The following is a 24,736-nucleotide window of genomic DNA, read 5'->3' on the forward strand; positions in this document are numbered from 1 at the left end:
GTGTGAAACTAGTATGATATAAGTAAAACTAACTCCTGCTTTGTACGGTTACACGGTCAATGTGAGCCCTTCAAGATTGGGCTGGAAGGGAGCAAGTCCTTTAATTTTTGACACGTCTGTGGAAGACTGATGAATGTGAAATAGCAGGTTTTGTAGTGATGGATAAAGTTAAGCATAAATGTGGAACAGGCTTTGTGCAGGGTTTCCCCATCCATTTCTGACAGTGCATTTTAACACTGACTTGCAATCTATCTACTAGCTTAGTCCTGGGCCAGCCGTACAGTGGGCTCTTTTGGTGATGTCAACAGATACTCATTAGGGACTAGGCTGAGGCTACCACACTTACTTCATTTGTTACCTCCCAAAGACAAATTTGAAGCCAGGTCCCCAGTACCTACCTGCACAGCAGTGAAGAGAGTATCCCCTTGTAGCAAGAGTTCCAAATTACAGGGGCAAATATTTCACGGCTGGCAGCCCTACTACATGTAGGACAGATCTGCAGGACTCTAGGGGGAAATCCAGGACTCTCCTGTGGAATGTAGACCAGTAAACTGCCATGAACACACGCATTTTAGCGCTTGCATACAGAACATTCTGTAATAATAAGTCTATTCAGCTTCAGATTCTGAGCATCATCCAAATAGTCTATTCATTCTAGTGAAAAACTCAAAACACAATTTTTACTTAACTTTTTTTTACATTTCTTTAGAGAGCAAACAAAAAGAATTTGTCATTTTTACCAGTCTCCTCTTTTGCAATGTCCTTGTCAAGAGTTTAATTTATGACGGAGTCCCAGTGGGGCTTAAAGATCAAAGTATTTTAAAGTATAAAGGGATAATGATTCTTTAGACCAGTTAGGCCAGGATTATATCTCCTGTTCTATTTTGCAGAAAGGAAAAGGTTGTCGGGCCTCCCCCCTCCACTTTCTTTGTTTAACATCAATTCTAATTAGGAAATATTCCTTATGAAAAGGTTAGCAGTCCCCCAGCGACCATTACACTTGGATTGGGATAATAAAGCAGGCTTCTAGTTTGGTGAAGTTTCTTCAGCCTTCAAAATACAGCCTGAATGCTACTGGCGAAGAAGGGTGGGTGTACAGGAGGAGGTGGTGGTATGTGCATGGGTATTTGAGAAGGTGATCTATGAAAAGATGTCAGTGAGCACTAGAAAATTCATGGAGAATGTAAAAAGCTAATGTAAAATATTATTATTTAGAGACAATACTGCTAACATATCATGTTGGTTTTTTATATCCCTCTGCATGTTTTTTCTTTGTGTGCTCATGTTTTGTTCCCTCCTCCTTCCCTCCCTCCCCCCCCACCCCAGTTGGTTTTTTTTATTATTATTATTATTATTTAAGGATATTTGTATGGAAACAGGATCTTTGCTACTTTAGAGATTATCAATTCCTGCTGCTAATTCCTCATTTGAAATAATAATCCTCTTTGCAACATTACATTTGTTTGCTGTGGAAATAGTTATGATGCAACAAAGAAAGGATTATGACTTCCTGGCCCAAATTCAGCACAAGTGTAAGCGGGTGCAACTCCCTGGCCTTAAGTGAGGAAGTAAGTCCAACAGAGGAAAGACTTGTCCTAAGGGGGAAAAAAATTCTGTCCGCATACAGATGTCCTTAATATAAAAAGGAGGAAGGAAAAACAGAGTATGGGCTAAATTCTGCTCTGTTATTTTAGTGCAAATCCAGCATAACTCCCGATATGCTGGTGTAACTGACACAAAACTGTCCTTTGATCTCTAAAATAATAATAAGAATAAGAATAATAAGAATAATTTCAAAGTTTTCCAAGAGGCATCTGTGTCTTTAACTGTTGCACTTCTGCTTAATGAACCAGATTTATAAGAGTGAACACTTCCAGTATTGCATGCATCTAAAACAGCACGTTTTCACTGAACTTCCAGGGAAATGCTATCAGTTAAAAGATTACTCCTGTGCTTTACTAATGTGAAATCTAAGAACGGGAAGGGGTTGTGAATGTGTACTGGTAGTTAAATGGGAATAAATAGTTGTTGGGACTGTTAGAGGGCAGGAGACATACATGTTGAATAAGTAATAGCTAAACCCAGAATTCATGAAGACATTAAAAAAAGATGAGGGGTGATTTTACATGTGGTGACACACAAAAAAAGATTCATAATAATAATAAACAAATGAAAACAACAAATCTGACTACCAAATAGCTACTGTAGGAAAAGCTGTATCTTACATGTACTTTTTAGAGAGACGAGGTGGTTGAGGTAATAGCTTTTACTGGACCAACTTCTATTGGTGAGAGAAAGAAGCTTTTGAGTTTCCACTTTCTTCAGGTCTGGGAAGCATATTCAGTGTGCCACAGCTAAATACAAGGTGGAACAGATTGTTTAGCATAAGTAATTAACACATATTTCAAGAGACCATTCAAGGTGAAGTCACATTTCCGAGACCTGGAGAAGAGCTCTGTATAAGCTCAAAAGCTTGGCTCTTTCACCAACAAAAAGACATTAAAAGACATTACCTCACACACCTTGTGTCTCTAATATTCTGGGATCAACACAGCTACAATAACCCCGCATATACTTTTTAGGGCACAGCTCCTGCAACCATCCACTACTCTTCATCCACCACTCTTCATAACATAGTGAGAATCTGAAATGCCTCCAGCCTGAAGGAGTTAACCACTCTTAAATGTCAAAAACCTGTGCAGTTCCCAGATTTTTCCACTTCATTAACAATACAGAAAGAGAGAGTGTGGAGATCATATTATTTTCCCATACATCCCTTCCCTCAGAACCTTACTTGCCATGTTTTAAATTGTTGAAAATGTTATTATTTTTAATTTTAAAAACACATATTTGGAATTCTTGTGAATAATAAGAATCAATGAACAGTCCAATTTCTGGCTTAATGTTTGGAAGGTGATGTTTCTTTATGATATCCCTGGAATCTAAAACGAATTGTTTGGAATTAATTTTGATTTATTAAGTGATTTTTACTTATTGTCTGTATGTCATTGTTCACCCCTGGCACTGACAGATCTTTTCAGTATGAACAACTCTATTTGCCTGTTTTCTTTGAATAGTCTGTATTTGCTATAACAGTGGAGATTTTGCAGCATTAAGCGGTACAAGTACTGAAGTATTGAGTGTATGGGTTATAACTGATAGAATTCCCAATATGTGATTCCGCAGTTGGATGGACATATTTATAATTAAGGAACACATGAATAAATGAAGTAGCAAATAGTTGTATGCACTTTATAGAGACCTTTTAAAAAAAAGGCTAATTGAATATTGATAACATTAGAAATGGAAGACCTCTATTTATTCACAGAACACGCATAGCAAGGGGAGCCATAGTAAATCCACATTGTCCACCAACAGGTCTCAGCCTTGCACTGGATGAATCATCTCTATAGGTGACAGGGTTCTTCTCTTTCCATACCCATTCAGTCTTTACCCTCTATGTTGTGTCTTCGAGCAAGTGTGTCTTGTAGCTTTTGTGCTGTGAAACACCTACCTACCCGGGGTTGGAGAGAGACCACCAATGCATTTCATATAAGCTCCCAAACAACCATCAGATGAGGGTGACTTTAGTTACTATTACCCTTAGCTGGATTTGAAGACGTGACTGAGAGTTGAAAGGTTCTAGGTTCCATCATCTATCCCTTTATTTAAGAGAACAGTCCAAAGGACTGCACGGGAGGCTATTAGACAACAGATGATCAATGACTCCACTGCAGTTACACCAGGGACCAGATGGTTTCACAGTGGAGCCTCCAAGTATTAGATCGCCACAGCAGTACATGAAAACCAAATAAAAGTAAAAGAGAGGACAGCAAAGGGCCTTCTAAGCTGTGATATTTAGGGGGGGAAACAGAGAATTTTAGGTCACAAGGAGGAACTTATAAAGAGGAGAGGGGCAATAGCTGAGTATCCATGAGGTTCTCCCCCTCCAAAACGTTCATATAAAACATACATTTAGAGGCCTGTTCCTGAAAAGAAAAGTGTGTTCATGCACAGCACAGATTTAGAGGGACACAAAATTAATTAGAGGACAGATCTACTAAACCACAGTTGTGACCTTGGCCTGGGAACATGAGAAGAAGATCTACTAAACTCTGTGTAATCCCCATAGTGCCTTTTTATTCTATAGGTAGTTAATTGAACTCAGGGCAGGAAGACCGGAAATCCTGAGCTCTAATCCTGGTTCTGGATTATTGCTACTCATGTTAGACTTGTAAAATTGGATTTTGGACCAGTGTTTCTGTGTCTGGAGAACTCATTTTCTTTTTGCGATATGGTGTGTACAATAAGAGTACAATTGAACAAGATCTCTAGCATTTTAGAATAACATGTTTGCTTTATTATTATGGGTCCTAATATTCATCTAATAGCCATCTAGCACATCTTAGTTCCCCAGCCAGCCTTTGTGAAGTTTTTTTTATTTTGTTGCCCATGAAATATATTTTTGAATTAGCTAATTCATAGTAGGCACTCTCCTTTCAAAGATTAGGAATTTGAGAACTCAGAGTTTACCCAGAGGGAAATGTTATTGCTGTAGAGTTATTATTGCATTGTAGATGCAATTATTATACTTCTGTCATTCTTTTTTAATGAAACAGTAAAGTATAAAGGATGTTCCATTTGGGGATGGAGGGCTAAAACCTGATCCTGAATGACAGAAATCAAAGGGAATTTTGTTATTAATTTCAGTGGGAAGAGGATCAGGGCCTCAGTGCGTGACTTTTGTGCTAGGCTACGGCTTCATCTTTTGAAAGCCCTGAGAAATGCAATAATTCTCCAAGAAAATACTGAGTGCCTGGCTGTGATATTCCTCGTGTAAAAAGGATGTTCATTTTTAAAAAAGGATTTTATTGGGTTAGTGATATCATACCTGTGATTTTATTGAAGATTACGGGCCCGAGTATGTCATTGTTCAAACAGTCATACAACTCCATTTGTATCCAGAGTTATAAATCTATCTGTTCATTCAGTTTTTTTGACTAGATTCAGAGTTTATGGATTTTCTAGCCAAGATTACATCTATCAGGACATCAGACAATGTGGGGTGGGTTGGTTGGTTGGTTGGTTTGTTTGTTTGTTTTAGTTTTTTAAATACATAAATCCCATGTATTATAGGCAAAATCTCAAGCAAGTTGTCTTATTTTTTTAGGGATAGCGAATTAAGAGAAGCTACATTTTGACTATGAATGGTGATTTTTTTTCTGGAAGACTTAATTTGATGCATGCTGAACAGCCCATACTTTTCTGAAAAATCTTAAAGAGCTTTTCTTGAGTAACCTGTAACTTCTCCTGAGCATAAAACAATTCCTTACTGAGCTGGAACAGAAGATAATCATAGAAGTGTACGACTGGAATGGACCTCAATACATCATCTCAATACATCAATACATCCAGTCCCCTGCACTCAAGGCAGGACTAAGTAATAACTAGACCATTCCTGACAGGTATTTGACTAACCCATTCTTAAAAATCTCCAATAATAATAAACTTTTGGAGATGTCTCAAGCAGAAGCTGACTCACTTGGCCCCAAGGAGGCCTACAAAAGGAAGTAATCAAAGTAACCCAAGTTTGGGGCTTTACTCAAAAGGCCAGTTTTACAATATTTTTGACTATCCACAGATGTTTGAGCAAGGCAATAAAGCAAAAAACAGTTGACTGCATTTGTTAAAAATCTTTCCAACAGTGTAAACTAGGGCTGGTTAAAAATTTTCCATTGAAACTGTTTTTCAACAGAAAATTAGGTTTTTGAGTAAACACAATTTTTCACAGAAAATTTCAGTTTTTCATTAAAACACTGAAAATTTTCACATAAAAATCAAAATATTTTAATTTGGATATGCTGCTGCAGTGCCTTATGGGAGTTGTAGTTTGGTTGCCTCACATCCTCATTTTGCTCCATGGGCTGGGCTTCCCAGCCAAGCTACATCTCCTATGATGCATCAGGACCTGGGACTCCCATGTAGCTATCCAAGAGGGGAGACTCTGGTAATCATGGGAGCATGAGGCAACCGAACAATAGATTCCACAAGGTACCACTGCAGCATTTTTAATCTTTTTGTTTGTTTGTTTTTGTTTTTCTACTGAAATGTTTCAATATTCAAATTTTCTCCAAAAATCAAAATTTTCCACAGGGAAAAATCGATTATCTAACCAACCCCATTCTAAATTCATCTTCATTGGAGTTAAATATAGTCTTGTATCCGCTAGCCGTTGCCTCACTCATGCTCTTTGTATTTGCCTGCACAAATGCAAAAATCTAACTGGAGCTGAATGTTTAAAATAGCAGGAAGGCAAAAGATAGTCGTTATTTGATAGCTGAAATTCAGCAAATGCACCTTATGGGTTTCCCTGGGAAATTAAAAATCAGTAAAGGAGGGAGGGAGAAGCATTGTCATGAAAGGTACCAAGAGACCTGCAACAAAGAGAACTGTCAGGAAGAACAACTTGAAGGAAGAGAGAGTGTGTCAGGCACATTTTCAGTTTTAACAGTATCTTAAGTTTTCTGTTAGGAATTGTACAAGTGTAGAGCTCTTATGTTTAATATTGTGCTTCTTTGGCTAGGGATTCCTTGCTTGAGAAGCCCTCAGTTTAGCATGTAGGCAATTGAGAACTTAATTAATTGGCAAGACATTGTTTTCCCCCATCTAATAAATCCTAATTGCAGAAGACTGATTAGAGAAGGCTGATTCTCAATAGGAAAATAAGCCCCTCACGTTTGGTATCCTATTTCTAGCCATGGTTTAAAAACTGATGCTGCAGAAGAAAGTGAAACTCCTAAGCCTCATAAATGCACTTAGCCAGTTGTGTACTGCTGAGCCAGGAGGTGTGAAGGCAGTTCTTTCCTGACCTCTGCTAACAGTTAAAATATGCATGGAAACATGAGATGTGATTACTGTTCTCTTCCCTAGTTCTCTTCTAATCGCCTATACTTAGTATTGGATTGCAGCAAACTTTTGGAAGGCCATGAACAGCATTTCTTTACTCTCTAGCTATCATTTTGGGGACAGGTATGTCACAGTTTCAGGGTAACTGCACCATTGACCCTCTCCATGATCTGCTCAAGGAATGCCCTCTCAGGCCTCCAGCCAGCACCTCTTTCTGGGCAGGAACCCGTGTCCCTTCTCTCCCCAGATCGGGTTTGAGGTTGCAGTTATCTCAAGCAGATCTGACTAATGGCCAACCGCTGCACTTTGCTTTTTTTCCAAGGGCTGTGACCAGGGAATGTAAGTGGTTATAAGTGACCACATAGCTCTTTCAAAGCAGAGTACATTTATTTAAGGACAAAAGCATGCAGAGAAAACATGAAAAATAGCCAAAGGATCACATACTGAATGTACCAGAAGTTACCTATTGACCAAATGGAGGAGTCTGACAGGGCAAAGTTCTTCCAACCTTTCAGCAGGGTTGGATCCTTGCTTGGACCAAAGGTAAGGTCCATTTGCTGAATCTAAAGACAGGCCCCTCTGTCAGGATAAACCCAGTCTTTTATACCAAAAATTTTGCTTTGTCTTCCAGCCTCCGGAAAATTTCCCCTCTCCTCAGGAGGTCATGCCTCAAAAGGCTGGGTATCTGCATAACCAGCCTGGGGATTTTGCATTCATCACCCCTTAGATATTCCAGATTCCCCAGGGAAAACCTCTATTGAGCCAAGAATGCACAAAAATGTAACACTTACTGATACAAAAGTCTGTGAAGGTTCATGGGGCCCAACTCAATACAACGATCTTTGAAGCTTTTATACTCTCAAGAGCTGGCTCAAGCCTACAAATAACCGTATGTTAAATACACTGTAAATACAATAGTTTTAGGATAGGCCTTTGCTCATCGTAGCTGTCACAAGGTAATCTAAACTACAGAAGAGGTTGCACAGTGCTCATGACTCCATTTAGATTTTTCTTATGGTCCTGTCAGGAGATAAAGCCAAGGGGCCAGACTGTCAGCTGGTATAAATCAGTGTAGCTCTATTGGTTCAGTGACGCTACATTGATTTATGCCAGTTAAGGATTTGCCCTAGAAAGTACATTTTTCATTAGGAGATAAATGCTTGAGTGCTTAAATCAGTTTTTACTCATTCCTCACTCAGACAAAAACATAAGTCGCAGGATTTGGCCCTGTGTTCGAAAATGGCCAGCATTCACTTACTCTGATGTCTGAAAATGAGATTTTTAGCTGATCCTTTTTAATCCCATTTTGTTTTTTTACTGCGGGCAAAAGGCCCTTGATAGTAACATCCTCCTCATAAAGTCACACAGATTGCTCTTTTTTCTTACTGTGTGCTGTTTGTCCCTGTGGAAATGGTCACCTGCTCAGTGGCTGGAATCTAGCCTCAGCATTCCTCTGATGCATCTTCCTGAGAACTCTCACAATGTGATGCACAAGAAGCATTATGTAACTCAGTCACTAGAGCTACATATTGCCAAGTTAAACTGTGTGATTTTTATTCTTTGATTCCCATACACTGCTAGTAACAAAATGCTGTTAATGGCCTCCTAACAATAAGGTGAACTATCTAAGCATCCTGTTAGCAAGAGTTACTATATCTTAAGGATAATAATAATCTTTGAATAGCACATTCCATCTTCAGAGTGCTTTACAAACATTCATTCATTCTGAATTAAGGATGAGTTTCTGTCATTTTCAGCACTTTTCCAGTGAAGTAATTGTCCAGTCAACCATGGCAAAGAGAACAAGCTAATGGTCCTAATTCTCTACTGCATTAAGGTCACTTTTTGCTACTGTGGTGGTGTAAATGAATCATAAAACCAGCATAACTGGCCACGGGATTATACCCCCTGCATACGTGAATCTTCATAGAGCTGAGTGGTGATACCTCTGGCATAGGGTGTATGCCTAGAGGAAGTCCCAGCATTGCTGTGAATCCCAGCTGCTATAACAACTCCTTGAGGCCATAGGGAATGAGCACAATATAGAGCAGTCCTTAGGCTGCTGTAATTTATGCCTGGGTAGCAGACGGGCACACAGTAGCTCCAGGATCAGGGGAGTGCAAAGATGAAGCACAAGCAGGAGAGCGCAAGAGGGGAGGACTCCTGGCTCATGCTGAGAAAGAGGGACGATCGATGAGTTATCTTAAGTGCCTATACACAAATGCAAGAAGCCTGGGAAACAAGCAGGGAGAACTGGAAGTCCTGGCACAGTCAGGGAACTATGATGCGATTGGAATAACAGAGACTTGGTGGGATAACTCACATGACTGGAGTACTGTCATGGATGGATATAAACTGTTCAGGAAGGACAGGCAGGGCAGAAAAGGTGGGGGAGTTGCGTTGTATGTAAGAGAGGAGTCTGACTGCTCAGAGCTCCGGTATGAAACTGCAGAAAAACCTGAGAGTCTCTGGATAAAGTTGAGAAGTGTGAGCAACAAGGGTGATGTCGTGGTTGGAGTCTGCTATAAACCACCAGACCAGGGGGATGAGGTGGACGAGGCTTTCTTCTGGCAACTAGCAGAAGTTGCTAGATCACAGGCCCTGGTTCTCATGGGAGACTTTAATCACCCTGATATCTGCTGGGAGAGCAATACAGCGGTGCACAGACAATCCAGGACGTTTTTGGGAAGTGTAGGGGACAATTTCCTGGTGCAAGGGCTGGAGGAACCAACTAGGGGCAGAGCTTTTCTTGACCTGCTGCTTACAAACAGGAAAGAATTAGTAAGGGAAGCAAAAGTGGATGGGAACCTGGGAGGCAGTGACCATGAGATAGTCGAGTTCAGGATCCTGAAACAAGGAAGAAAAGAGAGCAGCAGAATACGGACCCTGGACTTCAGAAAAGCAGACTTTGACTCCCTCAGGGAACAGATGGGCAGGATCCCCTGGGAGAATAACATGAAGGGCAAAGGGGTCCAGGAGAGCTGGCTGTATTTTAAAGAATCCTTATTGCGGTTGCAGGAACAAACCATCCCGATGTGTAGAAAGAATAGTAAATATGGCAGGCGACCAGCTTGGCTTAACAGTGAAATCCTTGCTGATCTTAAACGCAAAAAAGAAGCTTACAAGAAGTGGAAGATTGGACAAATGACCAGGGAGGAGTATAAAAATATTGCTCAGGCATGCAGGAGTGAAATCAGGAAGGGCAAATCACACTTGGAGTTGCAATTAGCAAGAGATGTTAAGAGTAACAAGAAGGGTTTCTTCAGATATGTTAGCAACAAGAAGAAAATCAAGGAAAGTGTGGGCCCCTTACTGAATGAGGGAGGCAACCTAGTGACTGAGGATGTGGAAAAAGCTAATGTACTCAATTATTTTTTTGCCTCTGTCTTCATGAACAAGGTCAGCTCCCAGATTGCTGCACTGGGCAGTACAGTATGGGGAGAAGGTGACCAGCCCTCTGTGGAGAAAGAAGTGGTTCGGGACTATTTAGAAAAACTGGACGTGCAGAAGTCCATGGGGCCGGATGCGCTGCATCCGAGGGTGCTAAAGGAGTTGGCGGGTGAGATTGTAGAGCCATTAGCCATTATTTTTGAAAACTCATGGCGATCGGGGGAGGTCCCAGATGACTGGAAAAAGGCAAATGTGTAGTGCCCATCTTTAAAAAAGGGAAGAAGGAGGATCCAGGGAACTACAGGCCAGTCAGCCTCACCTCAGTCCCTGGAAAAATCATGGAGCAGGTCCTCAAGGAATCAATTATGAAACATTTAGAGGAGAGGAAAGTGATCAGGAACAGTCAGCATGGATTCACCAAGGGCAAGTCATGCCTGACTAACCTAATTGCCTTCTATGATGAGATAACTGGCTCTGTGGATGAGGGGAAAGCAGTGGATGTGTTATTCCTTGACTTTAGCAAAGCTTTTGATACGGTCTCCCACAGTATTCTTGCCGCCAAGTTAAAGAAGTATGGGCTGGATGAATGGACTGTAAGGTGGATAGAAAGCTGGCTAGATCGTCGGGCTCAACGGGTAGTGATCAATGGCTCCATGTCTAGTTGGCAGCTGGTTTCAAGCGGAGTGCCCCAAGGGTCAGTCCTGAGGCCGGTTTTGTTTAATATCTTTATTAATGATCTGGAGGATGGTGTGGACTGCACTCTCAGCAAGTTTGCAGATGACACTAAACTAGGAGGCGTGGTAGATACACTAGAGGGTAGGGATCCGATACAGAGGGACCTAGACAAATTAGAGGATTGGGCCAAAAAAAACCTGATGAGGTTCAACAAGGACAAGTGCAGAGTCCTGCACTTAGGATGGAAGAATCCCGTGCACTGCTACAGACTAGGGACCGAATGGCTAGGTAGCAGTTCTGCAGAAAAGGACCTAGGGATCACAATGGACGAGAAGCTGGATATGAGTCAACAGTGTGCTCTTGTTGCCAAGAAGGCTAACGGCATTTTGGGCTGTATAAGTAGGGGCATTGCCAGCAGATCGAGGAACGTGATCGTTCCCCTTTATTCGACATTAGTGAGGGCTCATCTGGAATACTGTGTCCAGTTTTGGGCCCCACACTACAAGAAGGATGTGGAAAAATTGGAAAGAGTCCAGCGGTGGGCAACAAAAATGATTAGGGGTCTGGAGCACATGACTTATGAGGAGAGGCTGAGGGAACTGGGATTGTTTAGTCTCCAGAAGAGAAGAATGAGGGGGGATTTGATAGCAGCCTTCAACTACCTGAAGGGGGGGTTCCAAAGAGGATGGAGCTCAGCTGTTCTCAGTGGTGGCAGATGACAGAACAAGGAGCAATGGTCTCAAGTTGCAGTGGGGGAGGTCCAGGTTGGATATTAGGAAAAACTATTTCACTAGGAGGGTGGTGAAACACTGGAATGCGTTACCTAGGGAGGTGGTGGAGTCTCCTTCCTTGGAGGTTTTTAAGGCCCGGCTTGACAAAGCCCTGGCTGGGATGATTTAGTTGGGAATTGGTCCTGCTTTGAGCAGGGGGTTGGACTAGATGACCTCTTGACGTCCCTTCCAACCCTGATATTCTATGATTCTATGATTTGAAGAAACTGCTGCACTTCCCTCCTGTGATGTGCTGTGCATTCTTTGGCTGCAGCTGCGGATTGGGGCCAGTGTGTTCTGAGAAGCCTGAAATCATTTCCTAAACTTTGTCAGACAGTAGCCCTGATCCTACACCATATCAGGCGGCCTCAGCTTCCATTTATTTAAACGAGAGTCATCAGCTTCCCTGATGTAAATGACTGCATTGTGTGTGGAGGGTACTCAGCACAGGATCAGGCCCCAAGTTCATGTTTTGGATGGTGATTAATGTTCTGTTACTGTTCCCATTGAAAGCAATGACAAAACTCCCATTGACTTCAATGGGTGTAAGAGCAGGCTCAACAAATGTTAATTTCTGAGGTCATCTTGCTGGTTTTCTTTGTTTTTCGAATACCCCTTTCTGCTACTCTCTCTTGCTTTCTAGTCGGAGTTCTCTGATTGTTTCTGTTTGCAGTCTCCCTTTTGTAATTAGATCTTATTTGTTTTGACTGTATTACGTACAGGTTGACTGCCAAGTGATTTCAATTCATGTTCATTTGTAATTAGTACATTTAATAAAGCTGTCCAAGGGCGGAGTGAGAATGGAGGAGGAGGAGGAGAAGGAGAAGAAGAGCTGCTATTGTTCTGCAGTCTGCAAAGCCTAACCAGGCCTCCTTGTTTCTGTGGACTGGCTTTGTGTTCAAACTCTGTTTGGACAAGTCGGGAGGCTCACACACAGCAGACTGGAGGGCAGGGAGGGAGGGAGCTAGAACTAAACTTGTCATATTTGTGAAAGCCAGGAAACAGGCATGAAAGGAAGGAAATTAAGTGAAGAAATCTGCACAGCCTAACTTTTAGCAGATTAGCCCAGGGTGGGAGTGGGAGGGTCATCTCTAACATGACACAACACATTTTGGTTTTTGTGGGTTGGAAATATAAGAGCAAAATATAGTCCATAATACCACACACAGTGGGGACATACTGTATACATAATGGAGCAATATCATTGTCTCACTCTCTGCCTTTTGTGCCGCAAAGTCGCTCTTATACACATTGAACTAAGGAGGATGTGATATGGTCCAAAAACTGATCCTGGATTTTTTTCGCAGACGACTGAGCCAGAGGCCCACTGCTGAGGAACTGGAGCAGAGGAACATTCTGAAACGTAAGTATTTGTACCATTCAGAATTCAACTTGTTAGCTGCTCTGTGTCTTTTATAAAGCACCAAATACAAGTCTGTAGCTATATCACAATAAGTAATAATATATATATAAGAGCTATGTTTGGGTGGGAATGACTCTGAAAATCACATTCAGTAAGATAACCAATACAAACAGTCTGGGAAGAAAATTCAAACTTAGGGTCATCTTCCAAAGTTCTCACACAGGCAAACCTCCCATTGAAATCCAGTAAAGACTTCAGGATTTAGCCCACAGTTTCTAAACTCTAATCTGTATTGTTCCTTTAAACAAACAAACCTATGGGGAGTTGCAACATCCCTAAAGTAGTTAATGATATTTTAAAGCCACAAAATCTACCCAGACAGCCTGATCCTGTTCCAGTCCGTATAAGTATTACCACTGATTTCAAGGAGAGGAAGATTGAATCTGAAATAACAATTATTCTAATGAACAAATCAGATATTAAAAAAGTATGGCAGTTATTTTTTATCAAATCAAAATGGTTTTAAATATGAAAAAGATAAAGCTGTTTACTTGAAGATAACTAGTCAGAAAGTAGAGAACAGCAGGAATACAATTTTCACTGACACTCTTGCATGGATGATGTATCCTGCATCCTTTCAGGAGCATGGAACTAGAGTATTAAAAAAAAAAAAAAAAGCTACAAGAAAAAATATTCTAAAATAACATGTTTAAATTCCCTAGTTTCTCTTTAGGTAGGATCCCATTGTTAAACATTGTATATTTGTTGTTGTTTGTTTTATTTCTACATTGAACAGAATCCAAGAGGCATGAAATGGGTGATTAGCTCTCTAGAAATTAGTAAAATTAATTGATTAAATACCATGAAATCAAAATTTTAACATATTTCAGTGGTGTAGTTAGGGAATAAAATGTGCTGGCACTGCAGTGGTTGGTTTTCTGTAAATATGGCACATGAATAGACAGGTAGCTATAGATATAGAGATAAAATTAGATTAGCTATCAGAGCCAATTTAAGCAGATATGGGGTCATCATTCACTTATGAGTGTGTCATCTCCTACTATATTCTCTAAACTTCTATGCCATGTCAGATGGAGGGAATCAGTCTCCTGGGAGAAATTATTGAAAAAAGAGCTGACGTGTTCAGAACCAAATTCTCCAAAGAGCTCCTATTATCACCCCAGAATTCCCAGTCAGCATGAACCATCTGGTACCACACATTACCTGGCACTGGAGCATGACCAGTAACCACCACACTGGTACTGGTGCGGGGGGAGACGGGGGACCAGGCTGCAGCTTTGGCGGCATTGTCTGAACCATTGACTTAATGGCCAACATTTTAAAACCTAGGTTTCTAAAGATAAGCTGTTACAAGTAAAATTTTCAGACATGCCCAAGTCACTTAGGAACCTAAGTCTCATTGGGACTCAGCCTCCTGAGTTGTTTAGGGATTTTTTTTTAAATGGGACTTTAGCTCCTAAGTGACTTAAATGTATTTGAAACTATTACCCTAAATCTAGAACTACATTTCGGCACCTAAATAAAACACAGATCTAAACATAGATCTGCCATAGAACTCCATATGTCTTGCTAAACGAAAAATTTCCTAAATACTGGGGAGGGGGAATTGTTACATAATAATTGTATTTATAAGCCACCCCACGCCTTTGCTGAAGCACCTACATGATGAACAAATTATTGAAATATTATGTAATGAAAACATGAAATATTAAAAATCTAAACTAAGGACCATCAGATACCAATATGTACAGCATTACAAGACAGCATTGTTCACTCCTCCTTGAATAGTTCAGTGATGCAATTTAAATAAATATCTAAGAACATAGCTAGATGGACAAATGGATGGATGATGTGAAACAAGAAAATTAAGTCCAAAGATCTTATCCCAAACAAGTGAAACTATTTTTATTAGCCCAATTCACAATACAGTAAATGAGCACATGGTGATTTTCAAAGTTAAGTAGGTAGGTTTTCCTCTGTGGCTAGAGCTGAAATTTCCTTGATGCACTTGTCACATTTGACATCACTGTGTTCTTATATCAAATGCAATTGTGTCTGTATCCATTCCATGGGGAGGGGGGGGAACAAAATGAGGCAAAATGTATTTACTCAACCAGTCTTTGCTCATGCAAAGATCACCTGTCCATTTCCTAGCCCCACTATGATGGATTGAATTCCAAAAGCACACATACTCGTAGCACAAAACCCACTGCCCCAGATGGCACTAGTAAACTTAGGGTTGTCTCAGAAGAGGAGCTGAGGGCCTACTGCTGGAAGGTGCTGAGTACTTCCCGTGAGATGCAACATGCCCTCAACTCCCATTGACTTAAATAGGAGTCAAGGGCAGGAAGCAGTTTGGGTGAGGAACACAGCACCCTGCAGTGTTGTGTGCTGGATAAGCGTGAAGACTGAACTGATGCTCACCCATGCAGAGGGTCCTTCCAAGGCATGGGTGAGGCACATTAGTTTGTGAGGAAACATGCATGGTGACTGCAGGGCCGGTGCAAGGCTGTTTTGCGCCCTAGGCGAAACTTCCATCTTGCGCCCTCCCCTCTCCCCAAGCCCTGCGGCAGCTCCCCTCCGCCCTGAGGCGCCCCCCCCCCTGCGGCAACTCCCCACCACCCCCTCCGCCCTGAGGCGCCCCCCCCCCGCGGCAGCTCCCCACCCCCCGCCGGCCCGGGGAGCCGTGTGGCAGCTCCCCACCCCAGCTCACCTCTGCTCCACACCCTCCCCAAGCCCTGCGGCAGCTCCCCACCCCCACCCCGCCCTGAGGCGCCTCCCCCACAGCAGTTCCCCACCCCCTGCCGGCCCAGGGAGCAGTGTGGCAGCTCCCCACCCCAGCTCACCTCTGCTCCACACCCTCCCCAAGCCCTGTGGCAGCTCCCCACCCCCACCCCGCCCTGAGGTGCCTCCCCCGTGGCAGCTCCCCACCTCTCCCGCCCAGGGAGCCATGCGGCAGCTCCCCATCCCAGCTCACCTCTGCTCCGCCCCCTCCCCGAGCCCTGCGGCAGCTCCCCACCCACCCTCGCCCTGAGGCACACACCCCCCACGGCAGCTCCCCACCCCAGCTCACCTCTGCTCCGCCTCCTCCCTGAGCACGCCATCGCTGCTTCACTTCTCCCGCCTCCCAGGCTTGCGGTGCCAATCAGCTGTTTGGCGCCGCAAGCCTGGGAGGGAGAGAAGCAGAGCGGGGCGGCGTGCTCAGGGGAGGAGGCGGAGCAGAGGTGAGCGGGGGCGGGGAGTTCCCCAGCGTGCTGCCGTGCCCCCCCCCCCCCTTACTTGCTGCAGGCGGCCCTCCCCGCGCCCCCCTGCCCCAGCTCCCTCTGCCTAAATGCGGACGACAACCGGGGCGGCCGAAGAAAATGCCGCCCCCCAAATGCTAGTGCCCTAGGCGACCGCCTAGGTCGCCTAATAGGTTGCACCGGCTCTGGGTGACTGCATCGGTGATGAAGAGGGGACTTCAGCTTTTAAGGATGCCAGGTTGGCACCTTCAATGAGCATGAATTCCCTGTAAAAAGGCATTGAGATTGGATCTGATGGGTCTGACAAATTTCAGTTGAAATGTCACACTGGCACTGACGTCAGGCCTGAAAATTCCAGTTCATCTCACACAAAGAGGCTAGCGAGAAATAGGGGATCTCTTGACCACTTAAAACAAAACACATAAAGCAACAGTTTTGTAACCTCTCTAGTTCTAAAAGGACTTCATCAATTTTAGCCATGTGTTAAATAAAGAAATCACTTTCTGGCTTCAGACAAGGACAATTGCCAGTGACCAGCTTTCACTTGGTAAAGGTTTCACCCTACCCAGTTGTCTCTAAAGCTTGGTAACTGGGCTGAGGGAAACAAGGAGACAGGAAAAATAGTGCAGTTGTTAAGAAGCCTCATTTCTGCCCTTTCAGACACTTATTTAAATTATAAATTAATGGAGATATCCTATTTCCTAGAACTGGAAGGGACCTTAAAAGGTCATCGAGTCTAGCCCCCTGCCTTCACTAGCAGGACCAAGTACTGATTTTGCCCCAGATCCCTAAATGGACCCCTCAAGGATTGAGCTCACAACCCTGGGTTTAGCAGGCCAATGTTCAAACCACTGAGCTATCCCTCTCCTGCTATTTGTAGCCTTCCAGCCAATTTGTTTTATTCTGAACCCTGTTAGAAGCTGTTTACCTCTCCCAATTCACAGCCTGATCCTTCGAAGATTTTCTCAATGGCACTGTTTCTGTGCGTAAACTGTTGACAGGATCAGCTCCTTAGATTTTTGTGGAACGATAAATCAGTCTAATTGGGGACTGATTGGAGGGAGAAACTATGCAGGGAACTTTTAAAAAAATGAAAAACAAGAGAAACAATTTAGCAATACATGTATTCCAAATAGTATAGAAAAGGTGCTTGGGATCTGTCCCCTGCTGTCGTCTTATCCTTCTGCTATAGCATGAAATTCCTTCCTCCAGAAAATTTTATTCTAAAAGTATTACTGGAAATCTGTCATTTGAAATTAAAGAGCCCTATTATAATAGGAGACAGTCATGCGCAGCGTGTCTTGAATTGGTGCATTTTTAGTGGGAAATCCTGGTCCCACTGAAGTCAGTGGGAATTTTGCAATTGACTTCACTGGGGCTAGGGTTTCACCTCTACTGATTAGAGCCTCCCACTGGGAATCAGGAGACCCGGTTTCTAATCCTAGCTCTGCCTCCAATTTGCTCTGTGATCGTGGACAAGTCATATTGCTTCTCTGTGCTGTACGGCTGGTCTATGCCCACTTTGAACACCAGTTTAACTGCATCGTTTTAAATAAACTCCTGGTGTGGACACTTTTAGATCAGTTTGAGTGCCTTAAATTGGCTTAACTTAATTCAGTTGGTAACTGAAAGTTTTAAGACTACCCGCGGTAGGGATTTGCCCGGATTGAGCTACATTGGTTCCAGCACCAGTTGAGTTAAATCAAGAAGAACAGCCCTTAGTTTCCCTTTCTCTAAAACAGGGGTAATATTTACCCACCGTTGTAAAATACTTTGAGATCCTTGGATGAAAGGTACTGTATACAATAGACTGTATGTGTAAAGTAATAGTATATTATGATTATTTCTTGACTCATGGAAGGTACTCCATCTTAGGAGTCCGCACCAGCAGCTCAGTAATGAACACTTTGTTGTGGCTTATTGCTTAGTTAGCTCAGCTATCTGTGTATTATGATTGTGTCTAGACAATGGGGTAAACTTTTTGAAAAGAGCCTAAATAAGGATATGGCTTCACTGCAGAGTTAACTCCTCTTGAGTTAGTCTAGTTCAAGTGAGAGCCAGACACACAGTGAAATAACACTCGAGCTACACAAATTAATTGTGTTAGCAGTTGACAAGTGGGGCTGATTCTAGCCGGTATCCCCTCTTGGGTCAGCCAACACTCAAGTTATTCTCGGGTTAACTCTGCAGTGAAGACAAGCCCTAACTGGCTTAGGAGCCTACATCCCATTGTTTAAATTCCTACATCTCACTGACTTTCAATGAGATTTAGACTTATAAGTGCCTAAGTCACTTTTGAAACTGTGACTTTTAAGAGTTTTGGAAAGTTTTGCCCTCAGCCTGTTTTTTACGTTTCGGGATCAGTGAGGCTTGTGAAAGTTTAATAGAGCTGGCAGTGCTAGATATTACTTTCCTGAGCCTTTGTGATACAGGCTTGTCTTGGTAAGAAACTGCCATGTGGCCTATTTGGTTTTAGTTTGTTTAGCATGTCGCCCCCTAGCGTTGGCTGTTGTGCGCCTGTGCTGTGTTATGCAAGGCCCAGATCAGAAGGACCTTCTCACCACTCTGTTAGACAATAGCTCAGATAATGGCAGTCTGTCTGGGACTTTACCCACTACCCCTATTGTGAGTTTCGTTTCCAGACCCTCCACTGAGTAGCTGTGGATAAATTATCCTGTGGCCAGGGAAAAAATACCTCTGCTTCTTCCCAAGCTCCTGCCCTCTCAGCCTGTTCTTCTCAGAGGCTAGCTGTATTATCACTGTCCACTGCTAGGCCACCAGAATGCAGACAATGGTTTCTGGAGCACTGGCTGTCTGCCTGGTAATGCTAAAAAGTGAAACACACAAAGAAGTAAATTTCATACTGATACTGAGGCAGAAGATGTGGATATTTCATGAGGCATAGAAGAAAGTGCAGTAGCAAATGAGTAGGGAAGTTCGCTGTTCCCAGAAGGACTTTCTCTGCATCTGACAAGCCCTGAAATATAAGTAGGGCCCTACCAAATTCACGGTCATGAGAAATACCTCACAGACTGGGAAATCTGGTTCCCCCCCCCCCCCCCCCCCCCGTGAAATCTGGTCTTTTGTGTGCTTTTACCCTATATTATACAGACTTCATGGGGGAGACCAGTGGTTCTCAAATTGGGGGTCCTGACCCAAAAAGGAGTGGCAGGGGGGTCACAAGGTTATTTTAAGGGGGTCACAGTATTGCCAGCCTTACTTCTGTACTGCCTGCAGAGCTAGGCGGTCGAAGAGTGGTGGTTGCTGGCCTCGCACCCAGCCAGTAGCAGTGTATAAGTAAGGGGTGGCAATACCATACCATGCCATCCTTTCTTCTGTGCTGCTGTCTTTAGCGCTGGGCAGCCAGAGAGTGGCAGCTGCTGACCAAGGGCCCAGCTCTGAAGGCAGCAGTGCAGAGGGTGGCAATACCATACCATGCCATCCTTTCTTCCACACTGCTGCTGGTGGTGATTCTGCCTTCAGAGCTGGGATCCCGGCCAGCAGCTGCCACTGGATGGACTAGATGACCAGCTCTGATGGCAGTGCCGCCACCAGCAGCAGCACAAAAGGGTAGCAGTACCGCAACCCCCACTACAATAAGCTTGCAACACCCACACACACACGCACACAACTCCTTTTTGGGTCAGGATCCCTACAATTACAATACTGTGACATTTCAGATTTAAATAGCTGAAATCATGAAATTTACTATTTTTAAAATCCTACGACCGTGAAATTGACCAAAATGGACCGTGAATTTGGTATACTGATGTAGAGGCTTATTCGTTGCATACTGTGCGTTTTGATCATGCCAACGGTCTTGAATCATGTCAATCTTTTTCTAGCTCGGAATGAGCAAGAGGAGCAGGAGGAAAAACGGGAGATAAAAAGAAGATTAACACGCAAGGTGAGAGGCAACTTTTATACTGTTGTAGTCCAGCTGGAACTTTCTACTGACTGCATAAACCTTTGCCTTTTTCTTTTCCAGAGCATCCTTTTTAAAAAGAGAACTTAAAATATTATTGAACGAAATCTTAAACGACTGTCTATGCATTTTAAGGGCGAAAACCCAGGGGAAAGAGAGGAGCATCTCTGGGGACTTCCAGGGCAATTATTAGAAATAATGGAATGAAAATGAGCAAAGGAAAATTTAGGCTGAAGAGCAGGAAAGCATTTCTTAAGAGTAGCCTGTAAGAGTTAAAGCTTAACATTGATCTAATGCTATTGCCATTGAAGTCAGTGGCTCCCAATGATTTCTATGGGAGCAGAGTTAAGACAATGCTGAGTGCTTTTGAAAATCCTACTCAAGACACATACTGGGGAATGGACTTTTAATGGAAGGGAACTGTTGCCTTAACATTTAAAACTAGATAGGAACAAAGCTGTGGAGAATAGTGTGTAGTGCAGAAAAGGGAACAATCCTGTCTTGGCAGAAGAGGATGGACTAGATGACCTAATAGGTCTTTGCCATCTATGATGTTTCTACTCTTAAGGTTAAATAGTAGTAATTTTACATATACTTGGTGAGCTGGTGTGAATCATCATAGAGTAGTGGTGGGCAACCTGCAGTCCTCCGCTGCTTCCCGCAGCTCCCATTGGCCACTGGGAGCTGCGGGCAGCCGGGCCTGCGGACCGTGAATGTAAACAGTCTTGCGGCTCGCCAGTGGATTACCCAGACAGGCCACCGGTTGCCCACCACTGTCCTAGAGCCATTGATTTCAGCAGCACTATACTAATTTATATTCGTTGAGGACCTTGCCTGTTGTTTTTAAATAAAGTTTGTTTGGCAATGATATCCATATTTCCCATATGAGGAGAGAGATGGAAGAAGCACTACTGTAAACTCAGACCGTTAAATAATTCTCTTCTCCAAACAGTTTTATAAACACCAAGAAGTTGAATAGAGAGTTGTAACATATATAAATAAGAAAACTGATAAAGGACTATAAACAGGATATATGTTGTAATATGAAAACAAAAGTTTTAATTCCAAGCTAATATTTGGGTCAGTTCGTCTTCTGTCTAACCTGGCTTCTTTCACCCTTAGAAATAATGGCCCAGAGTCTCAGTCTATAGCTCTATCTTGTCAATGGAGCTATGCCAATTTACAGATGAGGATCTGGCCCACTGAGCTATAATGTTTTAAAAAAAACCCATAAATTCCTGACAACAAGACTAAGCACATTTCCACTGCCATCCTGTATACCGATGTTTGAGGAAAAGAATCAATTCACACTTCAAGGCAAAGCTCGGGTTAATCTCTGCACAGAAATTGCAAATATCATTTTGCAAGTCTTTCATTCTTGTTATATTTAGACAGGCAAACATGTACAGGAATCCAGTCCAAATGGTAGTGCTATTTGCTAAACAAACATGCAAGATAGAAACATTGCACACACACACACACACACACACACACACACAAATAATTGCCAAAGAATCTGGCTTTCATATACCAACCTGCCCTGTCACTGTACAGTTCCCCGCCACACACCCGCCTTTCAGGAAATGCAGAAGGCAAGAGCAGCTACTTGCACTGAAGAGGTCACCACTACAAGTGTTCTGTCTACTGCAGTGGTCTCCAACCTTTTTACGCCCAAGATCACTTTTTGAATTTAAGGGAAACCCAGGAACAACCTGGCCCCTTCCCCAAAGCCCTGCCCCACTCACTCCATCCCCTGCTCTCTCCATCACTTGCTTTCCACCACCCTCACTCACTTTCACCGGGCTGCGGTGGGGGATTGGGGAGGGGGTGCAGGCTCTTGGCTGGAGCCGAGGGGTTCGCAGTGTGGGAGGGGGCTGGGGTGCTGGCTCTGGGAGGGGGGATCAGGGATGGGGCAGAGTGTTAGGGTGCAGTCTTCGGGAGGGGGCTCAGGGCTGGTTTGGGGGGCTGGGGCTTGGGGGGCTGTGGGGGCAGTGCTCGCAGGCAGGAGCAGCGCGTGGAGGGAGACCCCCGCCCCTGGGGGCACGCTGCCCACTTCCGGGAGCGGCACGGGGCCAGGACAGGCAGGGAGCTTGTCTTAGCGGCAGCCCCGCTGTGCCACTGGAGATCGCGATCAACTGGGAGATCCTAGTTGGTGACCACTGGTCTACTGTATAACTGCAACTCTACCTGTGATCCTGAAGATTTCAGTTACTTGACAGGCAATTCCTGTTCGCACTTGCAAACAATAGCAACGGTTGAGCCTGTTACTGCACAGCCTCCGTTCCCATTAAACTAGGTTCTTTGATGCTCATATCACACTCTAGACATGTTCCTTTTCGCCGTTTTTGGACTTTTACTAAATAAGGATATGATCTCATGAGCCCTACACTCTAATCACACTAAATTTCAGTGGGAGCTTTGTGCATGGAAAGCTCCTGGGATCAGGCCCTAAGTGGATACATGGCTTAGGTTGTTTATCTGTTTTCAATTTTTAAACTAATTGTTTTAGTGACAGCTTCTAATTGTCTGTAATTATACAGAAAGAACCATGGTACTTCAATACTATTGGATTTTGCTGTGATCTACGAATGTACTGTGTCCCTGTAGATAACAAATGCTCAGAAATCACTAGAGAGAAGGAATGAATAAAGTTTGAAAGTTGACAAATAACAATTAGGAATGCCAAGTACCTGGTGAATTTCAGAAAGATTACAATTATTCCCCAAGCTCTCGCTCATGAATATGGCCCAGATATGTCTCTGCATCTTGAGTACCATGGCAGGTTCTCTCTGCCCAGCTGTACTGAAGTCTTATTAGCAAAGGATGTTAAACCTGAGATCAGGGACAAAGCTAACTGGTCTTTCCAAATGTTTACTCCACTATACCTGCCTGTTTCTGGGTGGTATTTAACACACCCACAGAGCAAATTCAAGGTGATGAAATATATGCAGAGCTTTATTCAAGTAGCATTGTATGTTTAACAACAACAGGGAAAGATGGTTCTGTAGTGTCCATTCTAAAGTCTCTTAACTGTAAAAACATTAAACAACACAAATTGTTACCCATCTGATTTTGTGAGACCATCCTGTCTTCAATGGAACAGTTCCACTTCAGTGACCAGGGGCACCTCCAGAAATTCTTCACGTGAACCACGTTCACCTTGCGGCGGCTGGGCGCCTGTCCCATGGGGCTGGGCCCCTGTCCCATGGGGCTGGGCATTGCAAATTGTCATACAGGGTCACAACCACCCTCAGGTTTGCCCAGCAACCACTCCATCCAGGAGCTACTGAGCGAAACCTGAGTGGCATTGTGACCTCGCATGCCAGGTCGCAACGCCATTTGATTTGGGGGCCCCCCCTCTCAAATGGGAGGCTAAGGCAAACTGCCCCTTTCCCTTCCCCCCACCACCTCTGGGCAAACCTGCTGTCCAACTGGTACCCCTGCCATTGCTATGCACCATGCATAATACACGTGTGGCTGCGGGCACCACTGACGGTGTCCTTGAAAATCTTCTAGGACTGGCTTTTTGTCACAGGATGATGATGTATTGAAATATGACACACTATAATGACATGAGATTTTACCCCATGGGCAAACTGTTAAAGGTTACATTTTTAATTCAGACATCCAAATGGAGACCTCTTCAAAGCCCAGAAAGGACTGGAAAGGAGCCGTTGATGATTTCATAAGCTTCATTACACAGAAATCCTCAGTGCAATTCAAAGAGCAACTTAGATTTACTGTAAATCTGAAACCTGAAATAAATCTCTCACGGACCTAGATCCAGATCAGGGACAGAGTAACGCATTCCTGAGGTGTGTGTGGAAGTCCTAAAGAATGGATCAGTGGTCCGGGGGCACTCTAGATGGATCAGAAACTTCATAGTAAGGGAAGCACTGGAGAGAGTGGGTCAAAAGGGTGCATCAAGGAGTTTCAGGATGGTGAGGGAAGGCAGCCAAGGCTGCAGATGAACATCACAGGGGTTGTTGAGGAGTCTGTACAAATTGTTTCCTCTTCCTTCTTTCGTATGGCAACAGAAAATGTGACAGTTGTTTCCTGTATGGCTCAAATGCTGATAGCCTAACCCACAGAAAGTTCAGTTTGGTTTTTAAACTGTTTTTTTGCCTGTGTTGTCCTGGAAGTCTAATTCCAGCTTCTGTGGATTTCACTATGTACATATCTCTCTTTAGTTATTTACATAGTGCTCATCACCGTGCAGGCTTTCTTGGCCCGTGAGAGGGTGAATACAGTGCCCAGCTGTCATGCTTCAGCCTTCTCTGCAGCTTCTTACTGAAAATAGGGCCAAAACTACATGTTCTTCTTCAGGTGGCCTCTGCACATTCCCACTCTTGGGATGAACTGACAGTGCATCTTGAACGAGCAGAACCTTCAGTTAGCAATGCCTGTTGGGGAGCACTCTCCTGGCCCCTGCTCCTCCCCTTGC

General features: G+C 43.5%; 1 protein-coding gene across 24 annotated transcripts in view; it reads left to right on the plus strand.

Annotated features, from left to right (window-relative positions):
• Positions 1–24,736, plus strand: part of PHACTR1 (phosphatase and actin regulator 1) — a 420,672-nt gene that overhangs the window by 374,363 nt on the left and 21,573 nt on the right. For all 24 annotated transcript variants that reach the window (XR_010598756.1, XR_256655.5, XR_256654.5 and 21 more), the window contains 2 exons: positions 13,049–13,104; positions 20,213–20,274. Coding sequence is in view for 12 of the 24 variants with exons in the window: in XM_005305205.5 (XP_005305262.2) it covers positions 13,049–13,104; positions 20,213–20,274 (118 nt within the window). In the remaining 12 variants the exon portion in view is untranslated. The remainder of the gene's footprint in view (positions 1–13,048; positions 13,105–20,212; positions 20,275–24,736) is intronic.

The sequence above is a fragment of the Chrysemys picta genome, chromosome 2 (genome assembly GCF_011386835.1).
Source record: "Chrysemys picta bellii isolate R12L10 chromosome 2, ASM1138683v2, whole genome shotgun sequence".
Lineage (NCBI taxonomy): Eukaryota > Metazoa > Chordata > Testudines > Emydidae > Chrysemys > Chrysemys picta.